The 12,633-nt window shown below is 39.0% G+C and overlaps 2 protein-coding genes across 2 annotated transcripts in view; both read right to left on the bottom strand.

The window, feature by feature from the left end:
• rnf19b (ring finger protein 19B) overlaps positions 1-10,607 on the bottom strand; it is a 42,639-nt gene extending 32,032 nt beyond the window's left edge. The window contains exon 1 of the mRNA XM_017307379.1: positions 9,952-10,607. The gene's annotated coding sequence lies outside the window, so the exon portion shown is untranslated. The remainder of the gene's footprint in view (positions 1-9,951) is intronic.
• A 1,340-nt stretch (positions 10,608-11,947) lies between these two features.
• The window catches only part of ak2 (adenylate kinase 2), a 15,316-nt gene continuing 14,630 nt past the window's right edge, over positions 11,948-12,633 (bottom strand). Inside the window, exon 7 of the mRNA XM_008422856.2 lies at positions 11,948-12,114. Coding sequence (XP_008421078.1) covers positions 12,107-12,114 — 8 coding nt within the window. The 3' untranslated portion in view covers positions 11,948-12,106. The remainder of the gene's footprint in view (positions 12,115-12,633) is intronic.

The following is a 12,633-nucleotide window of genomic DNA, read 5'->3' as shown; positions in this document are numbered from 1 at the left end:
CACACACACACACACACACGCACGCGCGCTGCAGACTTTATGTCCTGCAAAGCTGCTAAAATCTCTTCCTCTGCACACAATATCCCACATTTAATTTACTCCAAAGTCAATGAGCTTGTTTTTCTCTTTCTTGGTTTGTGAAAAAGGACATGAACACTGCAAAAACACAAAATCATACAAAGTATTTTTGTTCTAGTTTCTAGTGAAAATATCTTAATACACTTAGTAACTTTTAAGAGAGATACAGATGCTTGTTTTACGTCAATAAATCTTTAATATTTATGAGAAAGTTCTAGTTCCACCGGCAGATTATTTATCTTATAACGTGAAAATTTCTTACTATAAGTAAAATAATCTGCCACTTTTTTGAATCAATATTAAGGAATTATTTAGATAATACAGGCTCCTCTATCTTGCTGAAAAGTTAGATTTAGTGTTTTTGCAGTGCTGGGTCGACACGCAGGTCAAAATCAGATCTCAGGAAGACGCCTGCTTTAAAATCAGACGACATAAACTCTGAGTTTACTGTAAAGGCTGGAATAGATGAACATCTTCCTGTTCTGACGGTTCAGTGCAGAGCAAACTGGATGTAAGCTTCAACAAAAAAAGGTAGGGCAGCATGCGGCAGTGTGTGATCTTCATCATGACATCATGACCCACATCCAGGTTCATGTTGGGTTTTCAGAGACAAACAGGAAACACAGAAAGGAAATCTGAGCTCAGATTCTCCGACAAACTTTCTGGTTTCACCCTTTGACTCAAAGCTTCAGGATCCTCCGTTTTCTGCCACCACAGGACACGACTGACCTACATACTGGAACAGGCAAGACACACACACGCATGCACACACACACACACACACACACACACACACACACACACCAGCACCAAGAAGAGGAGGCAAGATGGGAAAATCATCCTGCCAGTTATGAAACGTCTGCTTCCAGTCTAGTTTTGCTCCAGAATCAGAAGAAGAAAACACGACTTCCATTTAATAAAAATATCTGTTATTCTTCTGAGCAGCAAACCGTTTTAAAACGAAATGAAGAAAACCCTTCAGCTACTTTGTAAAAGCCGGACGTGACGCGTCTCATCACCTCCATAAAACACCAAAACAGCCACCAGCACGACGCCGACGCCCACCGCCACTCACAATCAGCAGCTGCGACGATTCCAGGTGGAAACAGCAGCTTCAGGCAGCGGGATTACTTTAATAAAAGAGAAACTCTAACTGAAGAAGGAAAATTAAAACTAAAGCAAAGATTGGTTGTTAGATGATGTAGTAGCAAAAGTCACCAACAACAAAGCTGACAACTTGTACTGATCAGAAGGAAATGGCTTAAATTTAGGCATAAGTTGATGACTAAGTGTTTTTACATTCAGCTTTATAGCTGTTAAAAGTTGTATTTTTTTTCTGTCACCTGTTGAAAAAACAGATGGAAAACAGAACTGATTAAACCATAAATGATAGATTGAGTCTAAACTGAAAGGTGATCTGATTTAAGGCAGCTATTCATTTTAATTTTGCTAAGTTCACAGCTAAATTTGTAATTTTTAATTTGCTCACCATCAGGTGAAGAACAAGTCAGATGAGTGTAATTAAGCTTGGAGGACAGGAAATGAAATCATTAACCTTTACATGATTACTGTGTTTTAAACTGGCTGTAGTTTATTCTGCATCCTGTTAGAGAGAAAAATCTTTAATCATTATTAAGGATTTATTAACTTAAACAAAGCAGCTATATAATGCTGAAAAAGAACATCTGATTTTAAGTGTATTAAAGTATTTGCTGTAGAAATGAGAAAAGTATTTGGTAGGATTTTGTGTTTTTGCAGTGCAGTCATTGTAATTTCCCTCTTGCTCTTTATTTCCGCATAACTGGTTATTCACTCCTGTCATTAATCCGCCTTTCTTCAGAACTTCAGTGGCATTTGCTCTAATTCCCAGCAGCAGAAGCTGCCAGCTTTCAGTTTTACTTCCTGCTGCCCTCTGGCTCCAAACATCGATTTTTGTTTTACTTGGGTAGTAAAAACCGACCGTTTCTGCTCAGGAGGCGAACAGATGGCTGCTGGGTTCAAACTGGAGGAAGTCTTCTTCATGTCATTCATCTGTCAGCTTTTCGTCTCTGACGCTACAAAATGAAAAAGTCTTCAGTTTATAGATCTGGAACAGATTCTGGAATCTTTTGCATGAATTTACAGGAAACACAAGCAAATGTTGCTTTGCATTCCCTTTTTGTTCTTTCACTAAACAAATCAGGATTAGATCTGCTCAGCTTTTCCAGGACATCTTATCGCTTGGGATAAGAGCGTGAGCTGACAGCCTGCCGCCCAAATCGACTGATGGCATCGTTTTGTTTCTGCTCCAGCAGATCTGCAGCAGGCCGGAGTCCAGCCGGCGGCTCGGCTCAGACTTTCATCCTGTTTGCAGGAATACTGACTGAATCCCGGCTAATCCGAGAGCCGGGGGCCGGCTGCTGGGGCCGTTCGGCTCCGGACCGAACAGGTGGTCCTCCACTCAACAAACAGCTAATAATGTATTATGTGCGTGTTTTGGGGGAGAGCTAATCAGAGTCAATTAGCTAAAAGGCTAGCAGACGCTGCTGTAAACAAACCTCTCTGTTTCCATGGAGCAGCGCTGGCCTGAAAAATGGGTTCAGCATCTGACTGAATACAAAACAAAGAGCTATTTTAGTAAATTCACTGGTTATCATGCACCTTTACCAACATTTTACAGGTTTAAAGCCTAAATAAATACTAGAAAGTGAGAAATCCTGGATTGTAGCTGATCCTGCTCCAGTGGATCTGACAGCAGTGGTCCAAACGTTTATGACTTTATTAGAGCTGCACGGATATTTACTAAGAAACTGTAAATCTTAACAACTATAACATATTATTTTTCTTTCAGCTCTGCCTCAAAAGAGCAGAAAGAGAAATAAAAACAGGCTCAGCTGTTTCCTCTCAGACTGGGTGGATTATTGTAGACAGAGTTGTTTCAATAATAATTTAGATGCAGATGAAAACTTATTTCAGGTAAAAACTACTTTAAAAAACATGATTTATAGTCATTTTAGAACATATTACATACAGTGAAACAAGTATTTTTGTCTAAATATCTTAGTACACTTGAAATAAGACAAAACTGACTTACAAATAACTTCAGCAGAAAACAGGAGCTTATTTTAGTTAAATAATTCCTTAACATTGATGAAAATGTGCTAGTTATGCTGGAAGATTATTAAATTTTTAACCAGGCATTTCTCCCATTTTATAAGTGAAATAAAAACTTAGAAACCAGAAATAGTTTATAAGAGAAATAATCTACCAGTGGAACTAGAACTAAGGAATTATTGACTATGTCTTGATAAAAAGTTACTTTTGTTTTATTTCAGGTATGTGCGCCAGACTGACATAAACCTGACATAACGCCTGTTATGAACATAGAGAAGAGTCTTCTTGAATGTTTCAGACTGTTTTAGTTGGTAAATAATGAGACTTTTAATGCAAATCTGCATTAAAACTTGTGTTAAAAGTCCATTAAAAGTGTCATTATTTACCAAATGACGCTTCATGACAACAGTCTGAAACATTCATGAAGATTCCTTCATATTGACAAAAGTTATGAAAACCTTATACAAACTCCTTCAAATAAACTGTTACAGATATTTTCTCTATAAACTACACAAACCTTCTTGGTAATATTTCTGTTTCTTGGAGTGTATTTCAGTTTGAGATGCAACATCATTTGAAACTTTTCTGCTGAAAGTGGAAAGGATGATTTATTTTTGCCATAACTGGGGAGTCGACAGACGTCGTTCCTCTGAATCAGAGCATCTCAGCTGAGTCGGAGGTTTTCAGCTGATCTGAACCCAGTATTTCCTCCTAACCGTTGGGTTTATTGGAACCGTTTGGGTCACGGCGCCAGCAGCAGTTCGCAGAGCTGAAGCAAACTCTGTAAAAACTTGCAAAATTGCTTTGGCAGCGAAACGTGAACTAAAGCTGCTCCCAGCTTCACACAAATGAGTCTGAACATGCTGGTTCTTCAGAAAACACAGTCAGAACCAGCACATTCATCAGATCCAGGTTTGTTGTGCTGAGAGGAATCGGGCCGGATCCTGACCGGCTCGCCGGCGGAACCTCCGGCCCGTTATTACAGGACTTTATGGTTTCAGACGCGCTTCTTAAAGGCCACTGAAGCAGCCATTACTGCGTTGTCAGGAACCGACATGATTACTGGTTTAATGAACGACAGATTAAAAAGAAAAATTCTCCTCAGCCTTCTGAGAAATGAGGAAGATGTGCTTAACCTCAACGGTTCTGGACCAACAGAACACGTTCCAGGCAGATTGGGCTTCTAGTTCATGGTAATAATGACCTAGTTGATATTGTTGTTGCGCCTTTCCTGAAGACAAACCTTCCAGGAAGTCCTTCCCCGGTCCAGAAACCCAAACTGAGCTGCAGACTGCAGGTCATTCACTTTTATTTTCCTAATTCCTCAAGAAGTTCTCCTGGATTTAGATCAAAATCTAATAAAACCCAAAAAGTAAAACTTCACCTGAAACGATTGGATGGATTAATTGTGATTAATTGGCTATTGAAATAATCCACAACTAATTTAGTAATTGATTAATCGTGAACTGAAGTTTACAGACTTTAAAAAAAAAGGTAATTTGATGAAAGAACGACCCAATTCAGAGCCGTAATTAAGCAAAACGGTTAAAAAATACAAACATGTTGCTTTCAAGATAAAAATAATCACCGTTATCCATCAATGTTCTACCCAAAACTCCTCTAGTGGTAAATTTACCTTCACCTGGTTCAAAATCTGTAAAGAAAATCTCATATTAATCAGTAAATCAAACCCGGTAGATAAACTGCACACTGCGGTGATTTTAAGTCCAGCAGAAAACGCTGAACTTTTCAGAAGGATATTTTAGCTGCAGATTATTTCACTAAAGGAATGTTTTCACTGCAGTTTAGGCAATAAAATGATTATTTTTTTATTAAAAAGGAATTAGATTATTTGCTTAGTTGCATCTTTTGATGCATTTCTAATATTTTAAGAAAAAGTTTAAGTGGTTGAATGAAAAATCAGCAGAATGTGACAGTTTTTGTTTTTAAACCTGATTAATCGTCAGAAAAATCGATTACTAAACTGTAATCTAGGCGTCTCCAGATGTTCTCCCATTGGGTCAAGGGAGAAAAATGTTGCTACAAATCAACGTCCAAAAATCTGAAAAGTGTGGAGTGCATTCGAGCCACCGCTTTGTAACATGAAGTTCCAGCTGCAGGTCTGCTGGGTTTTAACCAGTTTGAACATCTAGAAGCTAAAATGTTCAGCTGTTCTTGGCGACTGCAGACGGGATGGAGAACATCTGTGAACTTAAATTAGTTTGTTCTTGTTTTAAAGAAACTTTTCAGACATAAAACTCCAAACCAATCGATCACAGAGTGAGGGAGGATCCCCATGAATCAGAACCATGAATCATTTCTCGTTTTCTTTTTAAAAGTCATGTGGTTGATTTTTATCTCCTAACAACAAAACAATGAAACTCTTTTGTTTTCATTTTGATATTTCGTTTGTGGAAAAAAAGCAAAAAGTGGAGCAGATTTGAAAACTGTAATTGTGAACAGATAATTGTGGTGAACAGAGTAGAAGAAGAAGAACGCCCTGTCCTGTGCCGCTGTTACATCACTGACTAGAGTTCAGCATAAACTGAACGAGTGATATCAGTGCTAATGGAAGGAAAATTCAGTGGAAATGACCGCCCCCACATTCAAACACACAAACAGCCTTTTCCCTGGAAGCAGCACCATTTGCAGGGAGTGTGTGTGTGTGTGCGTGTGTGTGTTAAAAAGCTCCAAGCATTCAATAAAACATGGATCGTGTTTTATTTTAGGCTTCTGTTACAGCCTGAACAGCAGCCATCGGACATCTGAGACGGATCCGATGTTTTCAACGCCTGGATGCAGCTGAAGAACTTTCCACGCCTTTTTTCACTGGAACCAGACCAGAACGTTGGCCCGTTTCCACGGCACCTCCTAATACATAAATACTCTGATTAAATCAAACATATCAACTGGATGTGATGATGCAGACGCTACATCCCCAAGAAAGATTTTTAGAAACTTTTAATATCCTTAGTTGGATTTTAAAAAGTCACATTTTGACGATTTTTCTATGAGGCTTATTTAGTAAAAGACATAAAAATGGAAGTAAACAATTGAATTCCTTTTTTCAATAGCAAATTAAACATTGTTCTGCCTCAGAACAATAACAGCATTCCTTTAGAGAAGCAGTAACAGCTGCAGTTAAAAGTATTTATAACATCAACATGTGAAAAACTCATTCAGTAACATCAGAGCAGAGCAGAGATGATGGTTATTATTCTGATTAAGTGATTAATATTTGGACAGGAAAAGCTGCTTGATAGATGCAGAATTTGAAAACTTCAGTCCTGGAAAAAACAGATTTACAAACAAAGAGGGATTTTTTTATATCTGAAATGCAAAATGTATATATTTTCTGTGCCGTTCTAAGCAGAATTACTGCAGCTGACATATTAATCGACTACTAAATTAGTTGACGATTATTTCAACAATCGATTAATCACGATTAATCAGATTTTTTTACCAGGATGACCATAAAGTAAAGCGATGTATTAATAAAGTGATATAATGACAGACAGGCCCGTAGTTTTACACTAGCATGATTGACCACCTTCAGGTCAAAGGTTACGATTTTATCTATGTAGTTTTTTCCACTTTGAGCTGCGTAGCTCACTGCTACAGTTTGATTAGCATCTTTTAACTTTTAGCTTTTCAAAGATTGTATATTTTTTTAGTTAATTAAATCCAAAATCAAGCTAAATGTGTTAGCTTGGGTGATGCACTAAAAATCACAGCAAGTCAACCATATTTGATCTACATAATGAAGTTTGTTTTGATTTTGTTGATTACACTTTGTTTGTGTACATTAATAGTGAAGAAAACCACTGAGAATCTTTTTCTTTTGTGTTTAGATCCAGCAGTGCTACTGCCACCTACAGGCCGGCGTAGGAAGCTCAGAACGTTTTTTAAATTCTCTCATTTCTGCTTCCAATCTGGACAGATAATCCATCCATCCATTTTCTTGCACCCTTGTCCCTCAGTGGGGTCAGGAGGGTTGCTGGTGCCTCTCCAGCTAGCGTACCGGGCGAGAGGCGGGGTCACCCTGGACAGGTCGCCAGTCTGTCGCAGGGCAACACAGAGACACACAACCATGCACACACACACTCACACCTAGGGGCAATTTGGAGAGGCCAATTAACCTGACAGTCATGTTTTTGGACTGTGGGAGGAAACCGGAGTACCCGGAGAAAACCCACCATGCACAGGGAGAACATGCAAACTCCATGCAGAAAGACCGGGCCGGGAATCGAACCCAGAACCTTCTTGATGCAAGGCAACAGCTCTACCAACTGCGGCACTGTGCAGCCCCTGGACAGATAATATTCCTAAAATTATAGAAAAACCTGAACCTGTTTGCCAGGGAAAGTAACACTGAAATATATCTGCTCATCAACAAATTAGTGAAATAATTGGCTGATTTCATCTCTACTTGACATTTCTAGATGTTTTTATTAGACTCAGACAAGTTAAGTAATCAGCTCCAGTAATGAATAAAAAGGTTGCTTAAAAGAAATGACTCATGATTAAATGTTAAAGTGTCACTAAAAGGACAACAGGCAGAGATCTGCTTCTTTCATCCATAAATGTGGTAAGAAGTGAAGCAGTTCATGCAGTGGGAGGCAGATGGGAGCCCAAATGGAGAGTTTGACTCCTCTCGGTTTCCCACCATTTCCCATTAACGCCTCTCTCCCACACAAACACAGAGAGGACGTACGTGGAGAGTCCGGAGCGGTGCGGAGGGAATTGGGCCGGCTAGCTTCTATAATTAGAGGAGCGTTCAGGAGCCGCACTGCTGAGCTGCTGAATGTTTAATGCCTGCCTGCGGGCGATTCGGTGGCTGAGAGCAAACCTCTCCACACACAGGCAGCAGCACAAGGTCTCTGCACATGCATGCAGTAGTTACAGGACTAATCAGATTAATTGTCTTTATTTAAGTAATCGATTAATCGTCAACTGGAGACTACAGACTCAAAAAAGGTGATTTGCTGAAAGAGCAACACAAAAATGTATAAAACATAGAAACATTTTGCATTTAGGATAAAAAAATAAAACCTTTCTTTGTCAGTATATTTTACTCAAAGCTGTTCATGGGGCATAAATTTGGCTTCACCTGGTTCACGTTCTGTAAAAATCTCCTATTAAACATCTTTTGCTATCCAGTTATTGATAAAGAAAGTAGTGAACTGATCAGTCCTGCGCTGTATTGATATGAAGTCGAGCAGAAAGGCCTGAGCTTTTCACATGCTGATGTTAGGATTTCTTAGCTGCCGATGCTTCATTTGCTACAGATAATGAAGCCTACACTAAAGCAATGCTGCTATTGTTTTTACCATCTCTTTATGTATTTCTAATGTTGTATAAACAGCCAAAGAGGCTTAATTGGAGGAAAGTTCAGGTTGCCAAACAAATTCAGTCCAGATGTGATTCAATAAACCTTTAGTTTGCATGTAGTTCATATTAGTTACATTTTAACAGATCTGCTTGTTTTTTTATGTGAGTAATAAATGATACTGATCAAAGTGAAGAAGAAAAAACTTTAGGAAATCATCTTTCATAATCTCATCTCTTACATCAACAAATCCAGACATATTAGTTTGAGTCTGAAGACTCTTTACAGCCAGTGAATCACAGCTGACTCTTGATTTCAGCTGCTCCACCTAAAGGAGACACCAAGAGGAGATGCGTCATCATGATAACAAGCCGCTCATCATCAGATGATATCTGGAAACCAAACCAGCTGAAAGCATGAAGCTTTTCCTCCAGTCTGCAGGAAACATGTCGACCCCTCCCAGACAGACAAAAAGTAACCTGCTGCCAGAAAACTGAACATTTCTGACTTTGAAATGTTGAAAATTTGCCAGAAAAACATGGAAATCTGGAGATTCATCTCAGAAATGTTCGAAAACAAAAACATTTCTGAGTTTGAAAAGTCGTAAATTTGCTCGACAAAGCAAAAAATTTGAGATTAATCTCAGAAATCGTCTAGAAAAACTTTGAAATTACTGATAGTCAGATGATGTTTGAAATTTTGTTTCAAAAGTAAAAAATTTCCTAGAAAAAAAATGGAGAAAGTTTGAGATTATTCTAAGAAATATTCTGGAAAAAACATGAAAATTTCTAAGTGTCGAAAGTCATGGACATTTGGAGATTAATATAAGAAATTTTCTTAAAAAACGGAATTTTTTTGAGTTTCAAAAGTAAAAAATTTGCTACAAAGAAACTGAAATTCAGAGGATTAATTTTTAGAAATCGTACAAAAAAAAACAAGAAAAATTCTGAGTTCAAAAGTAAAAAATTTGCTAGAAATAACAGGAAAATTTTGAGATTATTCTCAAAAATCTTGAGATCTTAATTTTCGAGAAAATTTATGAGTTCAGACATTTTATGGGGAAAAAAACGTTAAGATTTTTTTTCACTTTTCAATTTCATAAATGTCCAAGTTCTTTTCTAGAAAATGTCCGATGCTAATCCCGAAATTCCTGAGTTTTTTTGGCGGATATGTTTTTCTATGGACGATGGCCGCCGTAGCTGCTGACCCGAGGCGGTGAATGAGCGACAGGATTTTAACTCATCCTGGATGAATTAACGCGTAAATGTTGTAGTCAGACACCAGCTGCTTTGTTGCTGAACCTAAACCAACATGGACACGTTCCTCCTCTGCTCTGATTGAGCTGACGCGATTATGAACGAAATCCGCCCCTCGTCTCGGCTTATCGGGGTAATTCTGACATGAGAGGGGGTATTTAAATCCACGGGGTTTCTGCAGCGGTACTTACTTACCCCCCTCCCGGCAGCGGATGTCTCTTCCTCTGCAGAAGCTGAGCGGCGATGCCTCGGCTGCTCCTGCGGTCCACACCCCGGTGGCTCCTCGCTGTCCTCGAGGGCCCGGGCCGGCTCTGCGCTCCGTGGCTCCGGGGTTTCCTGCTGGGTGGAGGCGGCCTCTGGTCCTGCTGCGCTCCGGCTGCGCCGCGGTAAAACTCCGGGGATATTATCGCTGCCGCTCGCTTCGTTCCGCGCCGCGTCGCGTCGCTCACTGCCGCTCCGCCGCCCTGCGACGTCGAAGGAGGAAAATCCTGACCATGACGTCACCCCGTCAGCTGTACGGAAACCCCACCCAGTTACGTCACACCCGTTCAACTGAACGTTACTTGACATTTTTAAAAGTGTTTTTGTGTCACTGAGATAATAATCCACTAAGAGTTTTAGGTGTTTTATCCCATTTTACTTGCAGACACATCCCACCATTACAATACTGATTTCATTTCCGGTTTCTAAATTCTCCACCATCCGATGTTGGGAACAAACACAATATTCCACTCAGGCAAATTGTGGCACATTTCTAGGTATGGCTACACTGCAGTCCGTACAAATTGATGAATACTTGGTGTAAGAATCTTGGCTCCATGTTGCACATTATAACTTTGTAATTTACAAATATTTGAGTACCGTTTATATTAATAAAAATGTAACAATAACTGCTCTGATCAACTTTTGAGCTTGTTGGTAAACACATTCATAAAAAAAAAACTAAATCTGATGTTTTGCTCAGCAGAGAAATATTTCTAAAACATTTGATTTGCATATTTAACTTCAGATTTATAAAATGTGTGAACTTTTAGAGTCTAAGTGGTTCCTGCTTTTTTAATTTACCGTTTTATTTGAACGACATCCTTAAAACAATTCATTTAAATTAAGTCATGCATTTTAATCTCAGTGCTGCCATCTTTTCTCACACTGAGAAGCAGGAAATGCTTTTCTGTATGATTTCCAGGGAAGTCATTACAGACGGCTAATGGAGTGCGACTTTCAGTCTGAGAGAAGATTTTTAATGCATCTTTAGAAATATGATCAAACCGTCTGTAGGAAAGAGTTTTAAAAACAACACAAAGCTTCAGATCCAGATCTGACATTCAGCCTGCAGCAGTTTATTTATGCTGCTTGATGTCGGAACAAAGAGGAAACGTTCACCGTTTGGACTGGAGCCAGGATGAAGTTCTGTCCCGACAGGTTGGAGATTAAAAGGACCCTTAAACACAAAGGTAAATAACTTTTTATTAAAACCCAGAAACACAAAGAACCTTAAAAACAAAACGAATATAAACCGAATGACTTCATGTGAGATTCTTTATTTCTATTCTCCTGAAAACAAAATGAAACTAATTAACTTACATTTAATAAATTAAAAATGTTTTTCAGTCAAACATTAGATTAATTACACAAACTGCAACCCACGTTGATTTTTCTTTTAATTTCAGACAGGAACCAGGGCTTAATGAAAATAGTTTAATCCCCGTTTAAAGGTTTGTTTCTGACAAAATGAACCTTTGGAACATTTTAAATTTGTGAAAATGACTTTAGGATTTTATTTCCTAATTGAAACAACTTAATTAGGATTAAAATGTGATTCTGACACATTAAGCCACTGGGTCCAAAAGCATTCTTCACTGCCCGTTTCTAAAACTTGTTTTAAAAAATGATTTTTTAAATTTTTATTAAGAGTTTAATACAGGTTTTTAGTGTGCATTCATCTGCCGCACTTTGTTTCATCTGTGAAATACAAACACCTGCGTACAAACGGATCGGCTAAAGCAGTTCCAGGCTAAATAAGACAACATTTTAGCTTCTCTCAGTTTGTGTCTGAAGTTAAACAGAACCAGGACTAAATAAGAAACATTTCCAGATTCTGGGAATCAAATCTGTAGCTAAAATGGAGAAAAATAACCAACTAAAACTTCAGTTTCAGGACGAAATGAAAAGAATGCACACAGACAGAAGATGTGATGATTGTAGAAAAGCAGGATGTTTATTGGAGGTTAGCTGGTTCATTCATAATCTACAGGGGATAAAAATGTACTTTAAGACGGAGCCTAACAGCACAGTGAGTTCAGTCTACCCTCCGTTTGATCACCTCTGTGGGCGCGGAGCAGCTCGGCCTTCAACCAGCTGCAAGACAAGAGGGAGCAGGGAGGACAAGGGTCTGGGTGAGTGAACGGCAAAACGTGATTCAGTCGCTGAAAGGCTGGAACTTGTTTTGGTCTCAGTCCATTTAGGCTGATGGTTACATTCAGGAAGCGTAAACTAAACATTCACAGCTTTCTAAGGAGCAAACAAAACGGGTTAGAAGGTTAGAGAGACAACGATCAGCTGAAGAAGTTCAGGAAACAGGAGATTTCAAACATCTAACACCACAAACTAAAGGGAAACCAAGACTCAGTCTGAGCAACAGGGAACATTTAGCAATTCAGGGAAAAATTCAACATTTATCACCAGACTTCATGAAAAAAAGCTTTACATTACAACACAACTCCTGAAATTAAGACGTATACCTAAAAAGACAAACTGAAAAATTTATCAATGAGCCGACTAATCACTGGACAAAGGAACCCGATACAGGCAGAGGGAACCGGGCGGAGGGAACCATCGAACCCCCCAAAGGCGGAGGGAACCAGGGGTGGGGAACCA

The sequence above is a fragment of the Poecilia reticulata genome, linkage group LG11 (assembly GCF_000633615.1).
Source record: "Poecilia reticulata strain Guanapo linkage group LG11, Guppy_female_1.0+MT, whole genome shotgun sequence".
Classification (NCBI taxonomy): domain Eukaryota; kingdom Metazoa; phylum Chordata; class Actinopteri; order Cyprinodontiformes; family Poeciliidae; genus Poecilia; species Poecilia reticulata.
This window is presented reverse-complemented; position numbering and strand designations above follow the sequence as displayed.